At 47.0% G+C, this 24,141-nt stretch overlaps 1 protein-coding gene across 1 annotated transcript in view; it reads left to right on the top strand.

Annotated features, from left to right (window-relative positions):
• The window catches only part of LOC123994061 (platelet-derived growth factor D-like), a 127,560-nt gene extending 103,676 nt beyond the window's left edge, over positions 1–23,884 (top strand). Inside the window, exons 6-7 of the mRNA XM_046296548.1 lie at positions 20,331–20,545; positions 23,318–23,884. Of these exons, the coding sequence (XP_046152504.1) occupies positions 20,331–20,545; positions 23,318–23,452 (350 nt within the window). The 3' untranslated portion in view covers positions 23,453–23,884. The remainder of the gene's footprint in view (positions 1–20,330; positions 20,546–23,317) is intronic.
• Positions 23,885–24,141: the final 257 nt, after the last annotated feature.

Here is a 24,141-nt window from a genome sequence, read left to right as displayed (position 1 = left end):
CACTGTGTTCAACAGACTGGACCAGACACATCACTGTGTTCACAGACTGGACCAGACACATCACTGTGTTCAACAGACTGGACCAGACACATCACACTGTGTTCAACAGACTGGACCAGACACATCACTGTGTTCAACAGACTGGACCAGACACATCACATCACTGTGTTCAACAGACTGGACCAGACACATCACAACACTGTGTTCAACAGACTGGACCAGACACATCACAACACTGAACTGGACCAGACACATCACTGTGTTCAACAGACTGGACCAGACACATCACATCACTGTGTTCAACAGACTGGACCAGACACATCACAACACTGTGTTCAACAGACTGGACCAGACACATCACTGTGTTCAACAGACTGGACCAGACATATCACTGTGTTCAACAGACTGGACCAGACACATCACTGTGTTCAACAGACTGGACCAGACACATCACTGTGTTCAACAGACTGGACCAGACACATCACAACACTGTGTTCAACAGACTGGACCAGACACAACACTGTGTTCAACAGACTGGACCAGACACATCACAACACTGTGTTCAACAGACTGGACCAGACACATCACATCACTGTGTTCAACAGACTGGACCAGACACATCACAACACTGTGTTCAACAGACTGGACCAGACACATCACAACACTGTGTTCAACAGACTGGACCAGACACATCACTGTGTTCAACAGACTGGACCAGACACATCACAACACTGTGTTCAACAGACTGGACCAGACACATCACAACACTGTGTTCAACAGACTGGACCAGACACATCACAACACTGTGTTCAACAGACTGGACCAGACACATCACATCACTGTGTTCACAGACTGGACCAGACACATCACAACACTGTGTTCAACAGACTGGACCAGACACATCACAACACTGTGTTCAACAGACTGGACCAGACACATCACATCACTGTGTTCAACAGACTGGACCAGACACATCACAACACTGTGTTCAACAGACTGGACCAGACACATCACAACACTGTGTTCAACAGACTGGACCAGACACATCACTGTGTTCAACAGACTGGACCAGACACATCACAACACTGTGTTCAACAGACTGGACCAGACACATCACAGTGTTCAACAGACTGGACCAGACACATCACTGTGTTCAACAGACTGGACCAGACACATCACTGTGTTCAACAGACTGGACCAGACACATCACTGTGTTCAACAGACTGGACCAGACACATCACTGTGTTCAACAGACTGGACCAGACACATCACATCACTGTGTTCAACAGACTGGACCAGACACATCACAACACTGTGTTCAACAGACTGGACCAGACACATCACAACACTGTGTTCAACAGACTGGACCAGACACATCACTGTTCAACAGACTGGACCAGACACATCACTGTGTTCAACAGACTGGACCAGACACATCACTGTGTTCAACAGACTGGACCAGACACATCACAACACTGTGTTCAACAGACTGGACCAGACACATCACTGTGTTCAACAGACTGGACCAGACACATCACTGTGTTCAACAGACTGGACCAGACACATCACAACACTGTGTTCAACAGACTGGACCAGACACATCACAACACTGTGTTCAACAGACAGACTGGACCAGACCAGACACATCACTGTGTTCAACAGACTGGACCAGACACATCACAACACTGTGTTCAACAGACTGGACCAGACACATCACTGTGTTCAACAGACTGGACCAGACACATCACATCACTGTGTTCAACAGACTGGACAGACACATCACAACACTGTGTTCAACAGACTGGACCAGACACATCACAACACTGTGTTCAACAGACTGGACCAGACACATCACTGTGTTCAACAGACTGGACCAGACACATCACATCACTGTGTTCAACAGACTGGACCAGACACATCACAACACTGTGTTCAACAGACTGGACCAGACACATCACTGTGTTCAACAGACTGGACCAGACACATCACTGTGTTCAACAGACTGGACCAGACACATCACTGTGTTCAACAGACTGGACCAGACACATCACTGTGTTCAACAGACTGGACCAGACACATCACAACACTGTGTTCAACAGACTGGACCAGACACATCACTGTGTTCAACAGACTGGACCAGACACATCACAACACTGTGTTCAACAGACTGGACCAGACACATCACATCACTGTGTTCAACAGACTGGACCAGACACATCACAACACTGTGTTCAACAGACTGGACCAGACACATCACAACACTGTGTTCAACAGACTGGACCAGACACATCACTGTGTTCAACAGACTGGACCAGACACATCACAACACTGTGTTCAACAGACTGGACCAGACACATCACAACACTGTGTTCAACAGACTGGACCAGACACATCACAACACTGTGTTCAACAGACTGGACCAGACACATCACATCACTGTGTTCAACAGACTGGACCAGACACATCACAACACTGTGTTCAACAGACTGGACCAGACACATCACAACACTGTGTTCAACAGACTGGACCAGACACATCACATCACTGTGTTCAACTGGACCAGACACATCACAACACTGTGTTCAACAGACTGGACCAGACACATCACAACACTGTGTTCAACAGACTGGACCAGACACATCACATGTGGACCAGACACATCACACACTGTGTTCAACAGACTGGACCAGACACATCACATGTTCAACAGACTGGACCAGACACATCACTGTGTTCAACAGACTGGACCAGACACATCACTGTGTTCAACAGACTGGACCAGACACATCACTGTGTTCAACAGACTGGACCAGACACATCACTGTGTTCAACAGACTGGACCAGACACATCACAACACTGTGTTCAACAGACTGGACCAGACACATCACTGTGTTCAACAGACTGGACCAGACACATCACATGTGTTCAACAGACTGGACCAGACACATCACATCACTGTGTTCAACAGACTGGACCAGACACATCACTGTGTTCAACAGACTGGACCAGACACATCACTGTGTTCAACAGACTGGACCAGACACATCACTGTGTTCAACAGACTGGACCAGACACATCACTGTTTCAACAGACTGGACCAGACACATCACATCACTGTGTTCAACAGACTGGACCAGACTGGACCAGACACATCACAACAGACTGTCACTGTTCAACAGACTGGACCAGACACATCACTGTGTTCAACAGACTGGACCAGACACATCACTGTGTTCAACAGACTGGACCAGACACATCACTGTGTTCAACAGACTGGACCAGACACATCACTGTGTTCAACAGACTGGACCAGACACATCACAACACTGTGTTCAACAGACTGGACCAGACACATCACTGTGTTCAACAGACTGGACCAGACACATCACTGTGTTCAACAGACTGGACCAGACACATCACTGTGTTCAACAGACTGGACCAGACACATCACAACACTGTGTTCAACAGACTGGACCAGACACATCACTGTGTTCAACAGACTGTGTTCAACAGACTGGACCAGACACATCACATCACTGTGTTCAACAGACTGGACCAGACACATCACTGTGTTCAACAGACTGGACCAGACACATCACATCACTGTGTTCAACAGACTGGACCAGACACATCACAACACTGTGTTCAACAGACTGGACCAGACACATCACAACACTGTGTTCAACAGACTGGACCAGACACATCACTGTGTTCAACAGACTGGACCAGACACATCACATCACTGTGTTCAACAGACTGGACCAGACACATCACAACACTGTGTTCAACAGACTGGACCAGACACATCACTGTGTTCAACAGACTGGACCAGACACATCACTGTGTTCAACAGACTGGACCAGACACATCACTGTGTTCAACAGACTGGACCAGACACATCACTGTGTTCAACAGACTGGACCAGACACATCACACACTGTGTTGGACCAGACACATCACACACTGTGTTCAACAGACTGGACCAGACACATCACAACACTGTGTTCAACAGACTGGACCAGACACATCACATCACTGTGTTCAACAGACTGGACCAGACACATCACAACACTGTGTTCAACAGACTGGACCAGACACATCACAACACTGTGTTCAACAGACTGGACCAGACACATCACTGTGTTCAACAGACTGGACCAGACACATCACAACACTGTGTTCAACAGACTGGACCAGACTGGACCAGACACATCACAACACTGTGTTCAACAGACTGGACCAGACACATCACATCACTGTGTTCAACAGACTGGACCAGACACATCACAACACTGTGTTCAACAGACTGGACCAGACACATCACAACACTGTGTTCAACAGACTGGACCAGACACATCACATCACTGTGTTCAACAGACTGGACCAGACACATCACAACACTGTGTTCAACAGACTGGACCAGACACATCACAACACTGTGTTCAACAGACTGGACCAGACACATCACTGTGTTCAACAGACTGGACCAGACACATCACAACACTGTGTTCAACAGACTGGACCAGACACATCACAGTGTTCAACAGACTGGACCAGACACATCACTGTGTTCAACAGACTGGACCAGACACATCACTGTGTTCAACAGACTGGACCAGACACATCACTGTGTACAACAGACTAGACCAGACACATCACTGTGTTCAACAGACTGGACCAGACACATCACATCACTGTGTTCAACAGACTGGACCAGACACATCACATCACTGTGTTCAACAGACTGGACCAGACACATCACAACACTGTGTTCAACAGACTGGACCAGACACATCACATCACTGTGTTCAACAGACTGGACCAGACACATCACAACACTGTGTTCAACAGACTGGACCAGACACATCACAACACTGTGTTCAACAGACTGGACCAGACACATCACTGTGTTCAACAGACTGGACCAGACACATCACTGTGTTCAACAGACTGGACCAGACACATCACTGTGTTCAACAGACTGGACCAGACACATCACTGTGTTCAACAGACTGGACCAGACACATCACTGTGTTCAACAGACTGTGTTCAACAGACTGGACCAGACACATCACATCACTGTGTTCAACAGACTGGACCAGACACATCACAAAACTGTGTTCAACAGACTGGACCAGACACAACAGACTGGACCATACACATCACTGTGTTCAACAGACTGGACCAGACACATCACAACAGACTGTGTTCAACAGACTGGACCAGACACATCACATCACTGTGTTCAACAGACTGGACCAGACACATCACTGTGTTCAACAGACTGGACCAGACACATCACATCACTGTGTTCAACAGACTGGACCAGACACATCACAACACTGTGTTCAACAGACTGGACCAGACACATCACAACACTGTGTTCAACAGACTGGACCAGACACATCACTGTGTTCAACAGACTGGACCAGACACATCACATCACTGTGTTCAACAGACTGGACCAGACACATCACAACACTGTGTTCAACAGACTGGACCAGACACATCACCGTGTTCAACAGACAGGACCAGACACATCACTGTGTTCAACAGACTGGACCAGACACATCACAACACTGTGTTCAACAGACTGGACCAGACACATCACTGTGTTCAACAGACTGGACCAGACACATCACTGTGTTCAACAGACTGGACCAGACACATCACTGTGTTCAACAGACTGGACCAGACACATCACTGTGTTCAACAGACTGGACCAGACACATCACATCACTGTGTTCAACAGACTGGACCAGACACATCACTGTGTTCAACAGACTGGACCAGACACATCACTGTGTTCAACAGACTGGACCAGACACATCACTGTGTTCAACAGACTGGACCAGACACATCACTGTGTTCAACAGACTGGACCAGACACATCACAACACTGTGTTCAACAGACTGGACCAGACACATCACTGTGTTCAACAGACTGGACCAGACACATCACTGTGTTCAACAGACTGGACCAGACACATCACTGTGTTCAACAGACTGGACCAGACACATCACAACACTGTGTTCAACAGACTGGACCAGACACATCACTGTGTTCAACAGACTGGACCAGACACATCACTGTGTTCAACAGACTGGACCAGACACATCACTTTGTTCAACAGACTGGACCAGACACATCACAACACTGTGTTCAACAGACTGGACCAGACACATCACTGTGTTCAACAGACTGGACCAGACACATCACTGTGTTCAACAGACTGGACCAGACACATCACATCACTGTGTTCAACAGACTGGACCAGACACATCACTGTGTTCAACAGACTGGACCAGACACATCACATCACTGTGTTCAACAGACTGGACCAGACACATCACAACACTGTGTTCAACAGACTGGACCAGACACATCACAACACTGTGTTCAACAGACTGGACCAGACACATCACTGTGTTCAACAGACTGGACCAGACACATCACATCACTGTGTTCAACAGACTGGACCAGACACATCACAACACTGTGTTCAACAGACTGGACCAGACACATCACTGTGTTCAACAGACTGGACCAGACATATCACTGTGTTCAACAGACTGGACCAGACACATCACTGTGTTCAACAGACTGGACCAGACATATCACTGTGTTCAACAGACTGGACCAGACACATCACAACACTGTGTTCAACAGACTGGACCAGACACAACACTGTGTTCAACAGACTGGACCAGACACATCACAACACTGTGTTCAACAGACTGGACCAGACACATCACATCACTGTGTTCAACAGACTGGACCAGACACATCACAACACTGTGTTCAACAGACTGGACCAGACACATCACAACACTGTGTTCAACAGACTGGACCAGACACATCACTGTGTTCAACAGACTGGACCAGACACATCACAACACTGTGTTCAACAGACTGGACCAGACACATCACAACACTGTGTTCAACAGACTGGACCAGACACATCACAACACTGTGTTCAACAGACTGGACCAGACACATCACATCACTGTGTTCAACAGACTGGACCAGACACATCACAACACTGTGTTCAACAGACTGGACCAGACACATCACAACACTGTGTTCAACAGACTGGACCAGACGCATCACATCACTGTGTTCAACAGACTGGACCAGACACGTCACAACACTGTGTTCAACAGACTGGACCAGACACATCACAACACTGTGTTCAACAGACTGGACCAGACACATCACTGTGTTCAACAGACTGGACCAGACACATCACAACACTGTGTTCAACAGACTGGACCAGACACATCACAGTGTTCAACAGACTGGACCAGACACATCACTGTGTTCAACAGACTGGACCAGACACATCACTGTGTTCAACAGACTGGACCAGACACATCACTGTGTTCAACAGACTAGAACAGACACATCACTGTGTTCAACAGACTGGACCAGACACATCACATCACTGTGTTCAACAGACTGGACCAGACACATCACAACACTGTGTTCAACAGACTGGACCAGACACATCACATCACTGTGTTTAACAGACTGGACCAGACACATCACTGTGTTCAACAGACTGGACCAGACACATCACAACACTGTGTTCAACAGACTGGACCAGACACATCACATCACTGTGTTCAACAGACTGGACCAGACACATCACATCACTGTGTTCAACAGACTGGACCAGACACATCACATCACTGTGTTCAACAGACTGGACCAGACACATCACAACACTGTGTTCAACAGACTGGACCAGACACAACACTGTGTTCAACAGACTGGACCAGACACATCACATCACTGTGTTCAACAGACTGGACCAGACACATCACATCACTGTGTTCAACAGACTGGACCAGACACATCACTGTGTTCAACATACTGGACCAGACACATCACAACACTGTGTTCAACAGACTGGACCAGACACATCACATCACTGTGTTCAACAGACTGGACCAGACACATCACTGTGTTCAACAGACTGGACCAGACACATCACTGTGTTCAACAGACTGGACCAGACACAAAACTGTGTTCAACAGACTGGACCAGACACATCACTGTGTTCAACAGATTGGACCAGACACATCACATCACTGTGTTCAACAGACTGGACCAGACACATCACAACACTGTGTTCAACAGACTGGACCAGACACATCACTGTGTTCAACAGACTGAACCAGACACATCACTGTGTTCAACAGACTGGACCAGACACATCACTGTGTTCAACAGACTGGACCAGACACATCACATCACTGTGTTCAACAGACTGGACCAGACACATCACAACACTGTGTTCAACAGACTGGACCAGACATATGACTGTGTTCAACAGACTGGACCAGACACATCACTGTGTTCAACAGACTGGACCAGACACATCACTGTGTTCAACAGACTGGACCAGACACATCACTGTGTTCAACAGACTGGACCAGACACATCACTGTGTTCAACAGACTGGACCAGACACATCACAACACTGTGTTCAACAGACTGGACCAGACACATCACATCACTGTGTTCAACAGACTGGACCAGACACATCACATCACTGTGTTCAACAGACTGGACCAGACACATCACATCACTGTGTTCAACAGACTGGACCAGACACATCACATCACTGTGTTCAACAGACTGGACCAGATACATCACAACACTGTGTTCAACAGACTGGACCAGACACAACACTGTGTTCAACAGACTGGACCAGACACATCACATCACTGTGTTCAACAGACTGGACCAGACACATCACATCACTGTGTTCAACAGACTGGACCAGACACATCACTGTGTTCAACATACTGGACCAGACACATCACAACACTGTGTTCAACAGACTGGACCAGACACATCACATCACTGTGTTCAACAGACTGGACCAGACACATCACTGTGTTCAACAGACTGGACCAGACACATCACTGTGTTCAACAGACTGGACCAGACACAAAACTGTGTTCAACAGACTGGACCAGACACATCACTGTGTTCAACAGATTGGACCAGACACATCACATCACTGTGTTCAACAGACTGGACCAGACACATCACAACACTGTGTTCAACAGACTGGACCAGACACATCACTGTGTTCAACAGACTGAACCAGACACATCACTGTGTTCAACAGACTGGACCAGACACATCACACCACTGTGTTCAAAAGACTGGACCAGACACATCACTGTGTTCAACAGACTGGAACAGACACATCACATCACTGTGTCCAACAGACTGGACCAGACACATCACTGTGTTCAACAGACTGGACCAGACACATCACTGTGTTCAACAGACTGGACCAGACACATCACATCACTTTGTTCAACAGACTGGACCAGACACATCACTGTGTTCAACAGACTGGACCAGACACATCACTGTGTTCAACAGACTGGACCAGACACATCACTGTGTTCAACAGACTGGACCAGACACATCACATCACTGTGTTCAACAGACTGGACCAGACACATCACAACACTGTGTTCAACAGACTGGACCAGACATATGACTGTGTTCAACAGACTGGACCAGACACATCACTGTGTTCAACAGACTGGACCAGACACATCACTGTGTTCAACAGACTGGACCAGACACATCACATCACTGTGTTCAACAGACTGGACCAGACACATCACTGTGTTCAACAGACTGGACCAGACACATCACATCACTGTTTTCAACAGACTGGACCAGACACATCACAACACTGTGTTCAACAGACTGGACCAAACACATCACAACACTGTGTTCAACAGACTGGACCAGACACATCACTGTGTTCAACAGACTGGACCAGACACATCACATCACTGTGTTCAACAGACTGGACCAGACACATCACATCACTGTGTTCAACAGACTGGACCAGACACACTCACAGACTGGACCAGACACATCACTGTTCAACAGACTGGACCAGACACATCACTGTGTTCAACAGACTGGACCAGACACATCACAACACTGTGTTCAACAGACTGGACCAGACACATCACTGTGTTCAACAGACTGGACCAGACACATCACTGTGTTCAACAGACTGGACCAGACACATCACTGTGTTCAACAGACTGGACCAGACACATCACATCACTGTGTTCAACAGACTGGACCAGACACATCACTGTGTTCAACAGACTGGACCAGACACATCACTGTGTTCAACAGACTGGACCAGACACATCACTGTGTTCAACAGACTGGACCAGACACATCACTGTGTTCAACAGACTGGACCAGACACATCACATCACTGTGTTCAACAGACTGGACCAGACACATCACATCACTGTGTTCAACAGACTGGACCAGACACATCACTGTGTTCAACAGACTGGACCAGACACATCACATCACTGTGTTCAACAGACTGGACCAGACACATCACACCACTGTGTTCAACAGACTGGACCAGACACACATCACATCACTGTGTTCAACAGACTGGACCAGACACATCACATCACTGTGTTCAACAGACTGGAACAGACACATCACATCACTGTGTTCAACAGACTGGAACAGACACATCACATCACTGTGTTCAACAGACTGGACCAGACACATCACTGTGTTCAACAGACTGGACCAGACACATCACATCACTTTGTTCAACAGACTGGACCATACACACATCACATCACTGTGTTCAACAGACTGGACCAGACACATCACTGTGTTCAACAGACTGGACCAGACACATCACTATGTTCAACAGACTGGACCAGACACATCACATCACTGTGTTCAACAGACTGGACCAGACACATCACAACACTGTGTTCAACAGACTGGACCAGACATATGACTGTGTTCAACAGACTGGACCAGACACATCACTGTGTTCAACAGACTGGACCAGACACATCACTGTGTTCAACAGACTGGACCAGACACATCACATCACTGTGTTCAACAGACTGGACCAGACACATCACTGTGTTCAACAGACTGGACCAGACACATCACATCACTGTGTTCAACAGACTGGACCAGACACATCACAACACTGTGTTCAACAGACTGGACCAGACACATCACAACACTGTGTTCAACAGACTGGACCAGACACATCACTGTGTTCAACAGACTGGACCAGACACATCACATCACTGTGTTCAACAGACTGGACCAGACACATCACAACACTGTGTTCAACAGACTGGACCAGACACATCACTGTGTTCAACAGACTGGACCAGACACATCACTGTGTTCAACAGACTGGACCAGACACATCACTGTGTTCAACAGACTGGACCAGACACATCACTGTGTTCAACAGACTGGACCAGACACATCACAACACTGTGTTCAACAGACTGGACCAGACACATCACTGTGTTCAACAGACTGGACCAGACACATCACTGTGTTCAACAGACTGGACCAGACACATCACTGTGTTCAACAGACTGGACCAGACACATCACATCACTGTGTTCAACAGACTGGACCAGACACATCACTGTGTTCAACAGACTGGACCAGACACATCACTGTGTTCAACAGACTGGACCAGACACATCACTGTGTTCAACAGACTGGACCAGACACATCACTGTGTTCAACAGACTGGACCAGACACATCACATCAACAGACTGGACTGTGTTCAACAGACTGGACCAGACACATCACATCACTGTGTTCAACAGACTGGACCAGACACATCACTGTGTTCAACAGACTGGACCAGACACATCACATCACTGTGTTCAACAGACTGGACCAGACACATCACACCACTGTGTTCAACAGACTGGACCAGACACACATCACATCACTGTGTTCAACAGATTGGACCAGACACATCACATCACTGTGTTCAACAGACTGGAACAGACACATCACATCACTGTGTTCAACAGACTGGAACAGACACATCACATCACTGTGTTCAACAGACTGGACCAGACACATCACTGTGTTCAACAGACTGGACCAGACACATCACATCACTTTGTTCAACAGACTGGACCATACACACATCACATCACTGTGTTCAACAGATTGGACCAGACACATCACTGTGTTCAACAGACTGGACCAGACACATCACTATGTTCAACAGACTGGACCAGACACATCACATCATTGTGTTCAACAGACTGGACCAGACACATCACAACACTGTGTTCAACAGACTGGACCAGACATATCACTGTTTTCAACAGACTGTACCAGACACATCACTGTGTTCAACAGACTGGACCAGACACATCACTGTGTTCAACAGGCTGGACCAGACACATCACTGTGTTCAACAGATTGAACCAGACACATCACAACACTGTGTTCAACAGACTGGACCAGACACATCACTGTGTTCAACAGGCTGGACCAGACACATCACTGTGTTCAACAGACGGGACCAGACACATCACAACACTGTGTTCAACAGACTGGACCAGACACATCACAACACTGTGTTCAACAGACTGGACCAGACACATCACTGTGTTCAACAGACTGGACCAGACACATCACAACACTGTGTTCAACAGACTGGACCAGACACATCACAACACTGTGTTCAACAGACTGGACCAGACACATCACAACATTGTGTTCAACAGACTGGACCAGACACATCACTGTGTTCAACAGACTAGACCAGACACATCACAACACTGTGTTCAACAGACTGGACCAGACACATCACTGTGTTCAACAGACTGGAACAGACACATCACATCACTGTGTTCAACAGACTGGACCAGACACATCACTGTGTTCAACAGACTGGACCAGACACATCACATCACTTTGTTCAACAGACTGGACCATACACACATCACATCACTGTGTTCAACAGATTGGACCAGACACATCACATCACTGTGTTCAACAGACTGGACCAGACACATCAATGTGTTCAACAGACTGGACCAGACACATCACTATGTTCAACAGACTGGACCAGACACATCACTGTGTTCAACAGACTGGACCAGACACATCACATCATTGTGTTCAACAGACTGGACCAGACAAATCACAACACTGTGTTCAACAGACTGGACCAGACATATCACTGTTTTCAACAGACTGTACCAGACACATCACTGTCTTCAACAGCCTGGACCAGACACATCACTGTGTTCAACAGACTGGACCAGACACATCACTGTGTTCAACGGGCTGGACCAGACACATCACTGTGTTCAACAGATTGAACCAGACACATCACAACACTGTGTTCAACAGACTGGACCAGACACATCACTGTGTTCAACAGGCTGGACCAGACACATCACTGTGTTCAACAGACGGGACCAGACACATCACAACACTGTGTTCAACAGACTGGACCAGACACATCACAACACTGTGTTCAACAGACTGGACCAGACACATCACTGTGTTCAACAGACTGGAGCAGACACATCACTGTGTTCAACAGACTGGACCAGACACATCACAACACTGTGTTCAACAGACTGGACCAGACACATCACAACACTGTGTTCAACAGACTGGACCAGACACATCACTGTGTTCAACAGACTGGACCAGACACATCACAACACTGTGTTCAACAGACTGGACCAGACACATCACTGTGTTCAACAGACTGGACCAGACACATCACACCACTGTGTTCAACAGACTGGACCAGACACATCACTGTGTTCAACAGACTGGAACAGACACATCACATCACTGTGTTCAACAGACTGGACCAGACACATCACTGTGTTCAACAGACTGGACCAGACACATCACATCACTTTGTTCAACAGACTGGACCATACACACATCACATCACTGTGTTCAACAGATTGGACCAGACACATCACATCACTATGTTCAACAGACTGGACCAGACACATCACTGTGTTCAACAGACTGGACCAGACACATCACTATGTTCAATAGACTGGACCAGACACATCACTGTGTTCAACAGACTGGACCAGACACATCACATCATTGTGTTCAACAGACTGGACCAGACACATCACAACACTGTGTTCAACAGACTGGACCAGACATATCACTGTTTTCAACAGACTGTACCAGACACATCACTGTCTTCAACAGACTGGACCAGACACATCACTGTGTTCAAAAGACTGGACCAGACACATCACTGTGTTCAACAGGCTGGACCAGACACATCACTGTGTTCAACAGATTGGACCAGACACATCACAACACTGTGTTCAACAGACTGGACCAGACACATCACTGTGTTCAACAGGCTGGACCAGACACATCACTGTGTTCAACAGACGGGACCAGACACATCACAACACTGTGTTCAACAGACTGGACCAGACACATCACAACACTGTGTTCAACAGACTGGACCAGACACACCACTGTGTTCAACAGACTGGACCAGACACATCACAACACTGTGTTCAACAGACTGGACCAGACACATCACAACACTGTGTTCAACAGACTGGACCAGACACATCACAACACTGTGTTCAACAGACTGGACCAGACACATCACTGTGTTCAACAGACTGGACCAGACACATCACAACACTGTGTTCAACAGACTGGACCAGACACATCACAACACTGTGTTCAACAGACTGGACCAGACACATCACTATGTTCAACAGACTGGACCAGACACATCACTGTGTTCAACAGACTGGACCAGACACATCACTGTGTTCAACAGACTGGATCAGACACATCACATCACTGTGTTCAACAGACTGGACCAGACACATCACAACACTGTGTTCAACAGACTGGACCAGACACATCACATCACTGTGTTCAACAGACTGGACCAGACACATCACGGTGTTCAACAGATTGGACCAGACACATCACAACACTGTGTTCAACAGACTGGACCAGACACATCACATCACTGTGATCAACAGACTGGACCAGACACATCACTGTGTTCAACAGACTGGACCAGACACATCACTGTGTTCAACAGACTGGACCAGACACATCACAACACTGTGTTCAACAGACTGGACCAGACACATCACAACACTGTGTTCAACAGACTGGACCAGACACATCACATCACTGTGTTCAACAGACTGGACCAGACACATCACTGCGTTCAACAGACTGGACCAGACACATCACTGTGTTCAACAGACTGGCCCAGACACATCACAACACTGTGTTCAACAGACTGGACCAGACACATCACATCACTGTGTTCAACAGACTGGACCAGACACATCACTGTTTTCAACAGACTGGACCAGACACATCACTGTGTTCAACAGACTGGACCAGACACATCACAACACTGTGTTCAACAGACTGGACCAGACACAACACTGTGTTCAACAGACTGGACCAGACACATCACTGTGTTCAACAGACTGGACCAGACACATCACTGTGTTCAACAGACTGGACCAGACACATCACTGTGTTCAACAGACTGGACCAGACACATCACTGTGTTCAACAGACTGGACCAGACACATCACTGTGTTCAACAGACTGGACCAGACACATCACAACACTGTGTTCAACAGACTGGACCAGACACATCACTGTGTTCAACAGACTGGACCAGACACATCACAACACTGTTGCTCAGTTGGTAGAGCATGGCGCTTGTAACGCCAGGGTAGTGGGTTCGATCCCCGGGACCACCCGGGGGTTTGATCCCCGGGACCACCCATACTTAGAATGTATGCACACATGACTATAAGTCGCTTTGGATAAAAGCGTCTGCTAAATGGCATATATTATATTATTATATTATTATTCTCTTGTCCTTTATTTCTTCATCACACTTGTCCCTTGTTATTATTTTCTTTCTCCTTTTTCCCTCCTTTTCCCTTCCTCGCTCTTCCATCTTTTTCTCTCTCCACCTGATTGATCTCCTTTTCCGGGGTAAATAGTTGGGATTGGCTAAGATTCCAACTACTGTCAGCAACTCTTATGTGTGTGTGTGTTGCGTTTATGTACCTCCGTACAAAGCTAAGTGTGTGTTGAGTTTATGTATCTCCATACAGAGCTTACTGTGAACATCTGTGTTTGTGTAAAAGTGTGTGTTTGTTAATCTAGGTTCTCTGTGTGTGTGTGTGTGCATCTGTGTTTGCATCTCTGTGTGTGTGTGTTTATCCGTGTGCGTCTGTGTGTGTTTATCTGTGTGTGTGTTAATCTGTGTGTGTGTTTATCTGTGTGTCTGCTTATCTGTGTGTGTGTTTATCTGTGTGTGCATCTGTGTGCATGTGTGTTTGCATCTCTCTCTCTCTCTGTGTGTTTGTATGTCTTTGGTAAAATGGCGCCAATACACACGGCAGGTCTGATTCTAGCTCATTAGCAACTTTGCGTGTGTTATTTCTTACATTATGTGCCCTGGACGTTTTTTTGTGTTATTACATACAGTTGGAAATAGCTTTTGGATATCAGAGCGGTGGTAACTCACCAGCATTATTACCAGAAAATTGACTTTCCCGAATTAGATCCTTTGTTTGTACCCTCCCAGGCAATTTAACTTATCCCAGAGGCTGCTCCAAGACTCCACCGGCAGAGAAAAGGTATTTGAAGTGGACTTCTAGTCTGACTCAGGTGGTGTGTACACCATCCACCGCCTTTGATTATATTACTCGCTAATGTTGTCTCTGGACAATAAAGTAGATGGGGTCAGGGCAAGGATTTGCTTCCAGAGAGACATCAGGGACTTTAACATACTCTGTTTCACTGAATCATGGCTCTCTACGGATATACTGTCCCCGTCCATACAGCTCGCTGGGTTCTCAGTCCATCTCTCTCCAGATATATATATATATTTTTTTTACCTTTATTTAACCAGGCAAGTCGGTTAAGAATCAATTCTTATTTTCAATGACGGCCTAGGAACAGTGGGTTAACTGCCTGTTCAGGGGCAGAACAACATATTTGTACCATGTCAGCTCGGGGTTTGAACTTGCAATCTTCCATTTACTAGTCCAATGCTCTAACATTGCCGCCCCATATACTGTCCCCATCCATACAACCAGCTGGATTATCAGTCCATCTCTCTCCAGATATGCTGTCCCCATCCATACAGCCAGCTGGGTTCTCAGTCCATCTCTCTCCAGATATGCTGTCCCCGTCCATACAGCCAGCTGGGTTCTCAGTCCATCTCTCTCCAGATATGCTGCCCCCGTCCATACAGCCAGCTGGGTTCTCAGTCCATCTCCCAGATATGCTGTCCCCATCCATACAGCTAGCTGGGTTCTCAGTCCATCTCTCTCCAGATATACTGTCCCCGTCCATACAGCCAGCTGGGTTCTCAGTCCATCTCTCTCCAGATGTACTGTCCCCATCCATACAGCCAGCTGGGATCTCAGTCCATCTCTCTCCAGATATATTGTCCCTGTCCATACAGCCAGCTGGGTTCTCAGTACATCGTGCAGATAGGAACAACAAGCTCTCCGGGAAGAAGAACAACGGAGGTGTATGTTTCATGATTTAACTGCTCATGGTGTGAGTGTGGAAACGTACAGAAACTCAGGTTCCTTTGTTCTCCCGACCAGTCAAAATGTTGGACACAGCCACTCATTCAAGCATTTTTCCTAATATTTTTTTTTCTCCATTTTACAATTATAGTGAAGACATCAAAACTTTGAAATCATGTAGTAACTGAAAAAGTGTTAAACAAATCAAAATATTTTGGGGGTTTCTAACCGCCTTGTCTTTGTGAGACACAAAGAATGTGAAGGATGATCTCTGCATGTGTGGTTCCCACCGTGAAGCATGGAGGAGGAGGTGTGATGGTGTGGGGGTGCTTTGCTGGTGACACTGTCAGTGATTTATTTAGAATTCAAGGCACACTTAACCAACATGGCTACCACAGCATTCCACAGCGATATGCCATTCCATCTGGTTTGTGCCACAATCATTTGTTTGTCAACAGGACAATGACCCAACACACCTCCAGACTGTGTAAGTACTATTTGAGCAAGAAGGAGTGATGGAGTGCTGCATCAGATGACCTGGCCTCCACAATCACCCGATCTCAACCCAATTGAGATGGTTTGGGATGAGTTGGCCCGCAGAGTAAAGGAAAAGCAGCCAACAAGTGCTCAGCATATGTGGAACTCCTTCAAGAATCTCTTAAAGCTGGTTGAAAGAATGACAAGAGTGCAGCAAGCTGTCATCAAGACAAAGGATGGCTACATTGAAGAATATATTATATATTTTGACTTGTTCAACGCTTTTTTTGATTCCATATGTGATATTTCATGGGTTTGATGTTTTCAGTATTATTCTACAATGTATAATTTAAAATAAAGAAAAACCCTTGAATGAGTAGGTGTGTTCAAAATTTTGACTAGTACTGTGTATGTATGTGTGTATATATACATACATACTCCGACATTGCTCGTCCTAATATTTATATATTTCTTAATTCCATTATTTTACATTCAAACGTGTGTATTGTTGTGAATTGCTAGATATTACTGCACTGTTTGAGCTAGAAACACAAGCATTTTGCTACACCTGCAATAACATCTGCTAAATATGTTTATGCGACCAATAAGATTTGATCTGTGTGTGGTGTGGCAGTAGCAGGGTTGCTGCATGTCTTTGGTAGGCTTTTCCCACATCACACTCTAATTGGAAATTCAACCTGTGCAGCTGAGCAGAAATGTTCCCTAGTCAGCACCTAGCTTTGTTTTCATTCACACACACTCTCCTGTCTCTCACTTCTGTTTTGTCCCCCACCACCACCACCTTATTGAAAGCAATCTTTATGCTCTCCTCAAGCCATGTAATCAAGGAACGCAAAGCTCAATCTCTCCCTGGTGTACAGAACCCAGTAACCCTGTTTACACACTCACATACTGACACACACACTCACATATACTTTACACTTGCACACACTTGCGGTCACACACACACACACTATTCATTTTCTCTGGAGTGTGTGAGTGACATACTCATTCTGTTCGGAGCGCTCTCTCAGAGCCAGTATCAGAGCAGTGTTCCACACCACTGCCTTTTGGAGATTACACTCATTCTCCTAGACCACTGACACCCCTACACACACACACACACACACACACACACACACACACACACACACACACACACACACACACACACACACACACACACACACACACACACACACACACACACACACACACACACACACACACACGTCCCCTCCCCTGTTATGCAACATTAGGACAGTATAGGGTCTGTCAGCACGGTGAGAACATATACCTGCTGTCACGATCCAAGGCAATTCAACATCTGTCCAGCTAACCTGGACGTCTGGAGATAGCTTGAAAACCACTAAGGGCAACGGTGAGCACTTTCACCATCAAGTAGGTGGTTTGCTAGGGCGTTGTGGGCGTATGCCTCAAGCTCCAGCTACGAGGGTCTTGTTCATTTGACGTTTGGATAAACGTGGACACGTGTCGGAATATGAAGTCAAATTGGTAAAACCGTGAGATCTTGTTGGTCTCGATGCACAATTTCTCACTCTCTGATAGGATAGTCAGAGCCCTCTCCACAGCACGTACACCCATCCTCTCAGATCTACATGATGAGGAGTTAGGGTTGATGATAGCTGCTACTATAGAAGCTGTTCCATCTGTTTCCACACGGATAAATGGTGTCCTGATTTAGTCTTTGCATGCACGCACGCACACACACACACACACACGCACACACGCACACACGCACACACGCACACACACACACACACACACACACACACACACACACACACACACACACACACACACACACACATACATACATACATACATACATACATACATACATACATACATACATACATACATACATACATACATACATACATACATACATACATACATACATACATACATACATACATACATACATACATACATACATACATACATACATACATACATACATACATTATGCTGCCCATAGGGCCTAGTCTGTCTGGTATGCTTGCTAGCACACTAGCCAACACTCCAGGAATAGGACACACTACACATGGATTAAAGCTCTTACTGTCTGTGACACAAACACACCTAGCACCTAGACACAAACACACCTAGCAGACACCAACCCCCCTCTCTCTTCTGTGTTCTTTCCATATCTCTCCTACTCTCATATCTCTCCTACCTACCAGCCTCTGTATTCGCCCCATCCCCTTCTCATTCAGTTCCATGCATTTACATTAAGATGCTTTGTTGAAATTAAACAATGTTGCCAATACAGTTCATTTAAAGGTATTGACTGTAAATACAAATTGCAATCAGCAATCAATGATGTTCTGTCCTCCCCTTCTCTCCCTCCCTCCCTTCTCTCCCTCCCTCCCTCCCTTCTCTCCCTCCCTCCCTTCTCTCTCTCCCCCATAGTTGACCTGGACCGTCTGTATGATGACGTGAAGCGCTACAGCTGTACACCTCGGAACTACTCTGTCAACCTGAGGGAGGAGCTGAGGGCCACCAACGCCGTGTTCTTCCCACGATGCCTACTGGTGCAGCGCTGTGGGGGGAACTGTGCCTGTGGGACTGACAACTGGAACAGCTGTACCTGCAACCCGGCCAAGACCAGTGACAAACTACATGAGGTACACACACCATGCCCTGTTATGTAGTATTAGGAATGGCTGTGGTACGGCTGTACCTGTACCCATTGCTGTACCTGTAGCCCAGCCAAGACTTCATATGACTGCTGTGTGTTTCGTCTTTGGCCGATGCCCAGCTCTTAGTTCATGTTTCCTTGCTTTCCTATTTGGCCGCTATAGCTCCCGCTCTGCTCTTATCTAGACTGGCTGGGCACGTACACACAGACAGACAGACATTATAAATATATCTTAATATCAACCAGCTACAGTATAATCAGAGAGGGAGAGAGACAGACTCTGGGCCTAGAACCGCATCGGCAATCAGACAGCACCGCATCGGCAATCAGACAGCATCGCATCGGCAATCAGACAGCATCGCATCGGCAATCAGACAGCACCGCATCGGCAATCAGACAGCATCGCATCGGCAATCAGACAGCAACGCATCGGCAATCCTACAGCACCACATCGGCAATCGAACAGCACCGCATCGGCAATCAGACAGCATCGCATCGGCAATCAGACAGCACTGCATCGGCAATCAGACAGCACTGCATCGGCAATCAGACAGCACCGCATCGGCAATCAGACAGCACCGCATCGGCAATCAGACAGCACCGCATCGGCAATCCTACAGCATCGCATCGGCAATCCTACAGCACCGCATCGGCAATCAGACAGCACCGCATCGGCAATCAGACAGCACCGCATCGGCAATCAGACAGCATCGCATCGGCAATCAGACAGCACCGCATCGGCAATCAGACAGCATCGCATCGGCAATCAGACAGCACTGCAGCACCAGTCTTTCTCTCCTTCCTTTTCACCTCTGTCTTCTCTCTCAATTCTGTCATTGATACATTTTCTAGAAACATCTGCCTCTTTATGCTGCTTCTCTGTTTATGCTGTAGGGGTTTGGTGTGTGTGTGAGATAGTAATTTCCTGTCTCCTCTCCTACCTGTAGCCTCCCTCTAACACGTTGACCAAATAAGATTAAGATCATATTATTTGTCAATTGTACACAAGGTCCAAACGAAGTTTGAATTCTACTTCATCCCAACCCCCCTGGAAGACGCATGTCGAGGTTGGAGCAAGGGACTGTTATATACACTACCAGTCAAAAGTTTGGACACACATCTAGTCATTCAAGGGTTTTTCTTTATTTTATACATTGTAGAATAATAGTGAAGACATCAACATTATGAAATAACACATATAAAATTATGTAGTAACCAGAAAACTGTTAAACAAATTAAAATATATTTTATATTATTCAAAGTAGCCACCCTTTGCCTTGATGACCGTTTTGCACATTCTTGGCATTCTCTCAACCAGCTTCACCTGAAATGCTTTTGTAACAGTCTTGGAGGAGTTCCCACATATGCTGAGAACTTGGCTGCTTTCTTTCACTCTGCCGTCCAACTCATCCCAACCCATCTCAATTGGGTTGAGGTCAGATGATTGTGGAGGCCAGGTCATCTGATGCAACACTCTATCACTCTCCTTCTTGGTCAAATAGCCCTTACACAGCCTGGAGATGTGTTGAAAAACAAATTATTTGGCACTTAAGTCCAAACCAGATGGGACGGCGTATCAAATCAAATCATCAAATCAAATCAAATTGTACTTGTCACATACACATGGTTAGCAGATGTTAATGCAAGTGTAGCGAAATGCTTGTGCTTCTAGTTCCGACAATGCAGTAATAACCAACAAGTAATCTATCTAACAATTCCAAAACGACTGTCTTATACACAGTGTAAGGGGATAAAGAATATGTACATAAAGATATATGAATGAGTGATGGTACAGAGCAGCATAGGCAAGATACAGTAGATGGTATCACTGCATAATGCTGGGGTAGCCATGCTGGTTAAGTGTGCCTTGAATTCTAAATAAATTACTGACAGTGTCACCAGCAAAGCACCCACACATCATCACATCTCCTCCTCCATGCTTCATGGTGGGAACCACACATGCAGAGATCATCTGTTTTCCTACTCTGCGTCTCACAAAGGTACACAGTGTTTGGAACCAAAAACCTCAAATTCGGAATGTTCTTGAAATGTGTTTTGAAGTAATAATGGACTGTCGTTTCTCTTTGCTTATTTCAGCTGTTCTTGCCATAATATGGACTTAGTCTTTTACCAATCAGGGCTATCTTCTGTATACCACCCTACCTTGTCACAACACAACTGATTGGCTCAAACGCATTAAGACGGAAAGAAATTCCACAAATTAACTTTTAACAAGGCACACCTGTTAATTGAAATGCATTCCAGGTGACTACCTCATGAAGCTGGTTGAGAGAACCCTACTGCCGTGTGTGTGTGTGAGCAAATTGTGAATATAACTGTTCTGAGGTTTGATACGGGAGGGAGGAGATAACTATTAGTCAAGTTAGCAGCAAGACAACCACCATCTCATTGTTATTCCATTGAAGTTATTTTCTCTCCCCATTTTCTCCTCTCCTCTCCTCCCCTTTCTCCTCTCCTCTCCTTTTACCTTTCTCTTCTCCACTTTCTCCTCTCCTCCCCTTTCTCTCTCCTCTCCTCTCCCCTTTTTTCTCTCCTCTCCTCCCCTTTGCCTTTCTCTCAACTCTCTGCCTTTCTAACACCTCTCCTCGCCCTTTCCATTTCTCATCCCCCTTTCTTCCCTGCGTCTCCTCCACATTTCCCCTACCCCTTTCTCCTCTCCTCTGCTCTCCACTTTTCCTCCTCTCCTCCCCTTTTGCCTTTCCTCCCCTTTCCCCTTCTCCCCCCTCCCCCTCTCTAGGTGTTGAAGTATGCTCCTGAGGTGGGAGGTTATTCACGGCGTCAGACAGTTCGTGTCAGCTGGGCCCTAGAGGAGGTCCACTTGACACACCACGAGCGCTGTGACTGTGTTTGTCCCTCCAGACCACCCCGCTGAGGGACAGGGGGACACAGCTCTGGGACTAACTGCTGTTTATATCTCCATCTCTCTCTCGCTGTAGCGCTCCCCTGCCATCCATCCACATACCAACCTGTTACAAACCTAGTCACCCACAGCCACCCATACCCCTCTTCTGGCCAAGAACTGTGCCCTGCTTTCACCCAGCCAAAACCCAAATGTACCCCCCCCCTCCCCACAGCCCAAGCCCCCAGCATGGCTGATCCACTGAGGTATGACCCCCCACTACCTGAGCCCCCAACATGGCTGATCCACTGAGGTATGACCCCCCCCCACTACCTGAGCCCCAACATGGCTGATCCACTGAGGTATGACCCCCCCACTACCTGAGCCCCCAACATGGCTGATCCACTGAGGTATGACCCCCCCCCACTACCTGAGCCCCCAACATGGCTGATCCACTGAGGTATGACCCCCCACTACCTGAGCCCCCAACATGGCTGATCCACTGAGGTATGACCCCCCACTACCTGAGCCCCCAACATGGCTGATCCACTGAGGTATGACCCCCCACTACCTGAGCCCCCAACATGGCTGATCCACTGAGGTATGACCCCCCACTACCTGAGCCCCCAACATGGCTGATCCACTGAGGTATGACCCCCCACTACCTGAGCCCCCAACATGGCTGATCCACTGAGGTATGACCCCCCCCACTACCTGAGCCC

This window comes from Oncorhynchus gorbuscha, linkage group LG13 (assembly GCF_021184085.1).
Source record: "Oncorhynchus gorbuscha isolate QuinsamMale2020 ecotype Even-year linkage group LG13, OgorEven_v1.0, whole genome shotgun sequence".
NCBI classification, from domain to species: domain Eukaryota; kingdom Metazoa; phylum Chordata; class Actinopteri; order Salmoniformes; family Salmonidae; genus Oncorhynchus; species Oncorhynchus gorbuscha.
Note: the sequence above shows the minus strand (reverse complement) of the source record. Positions and strands in the feature narration are given on the sequence as shown.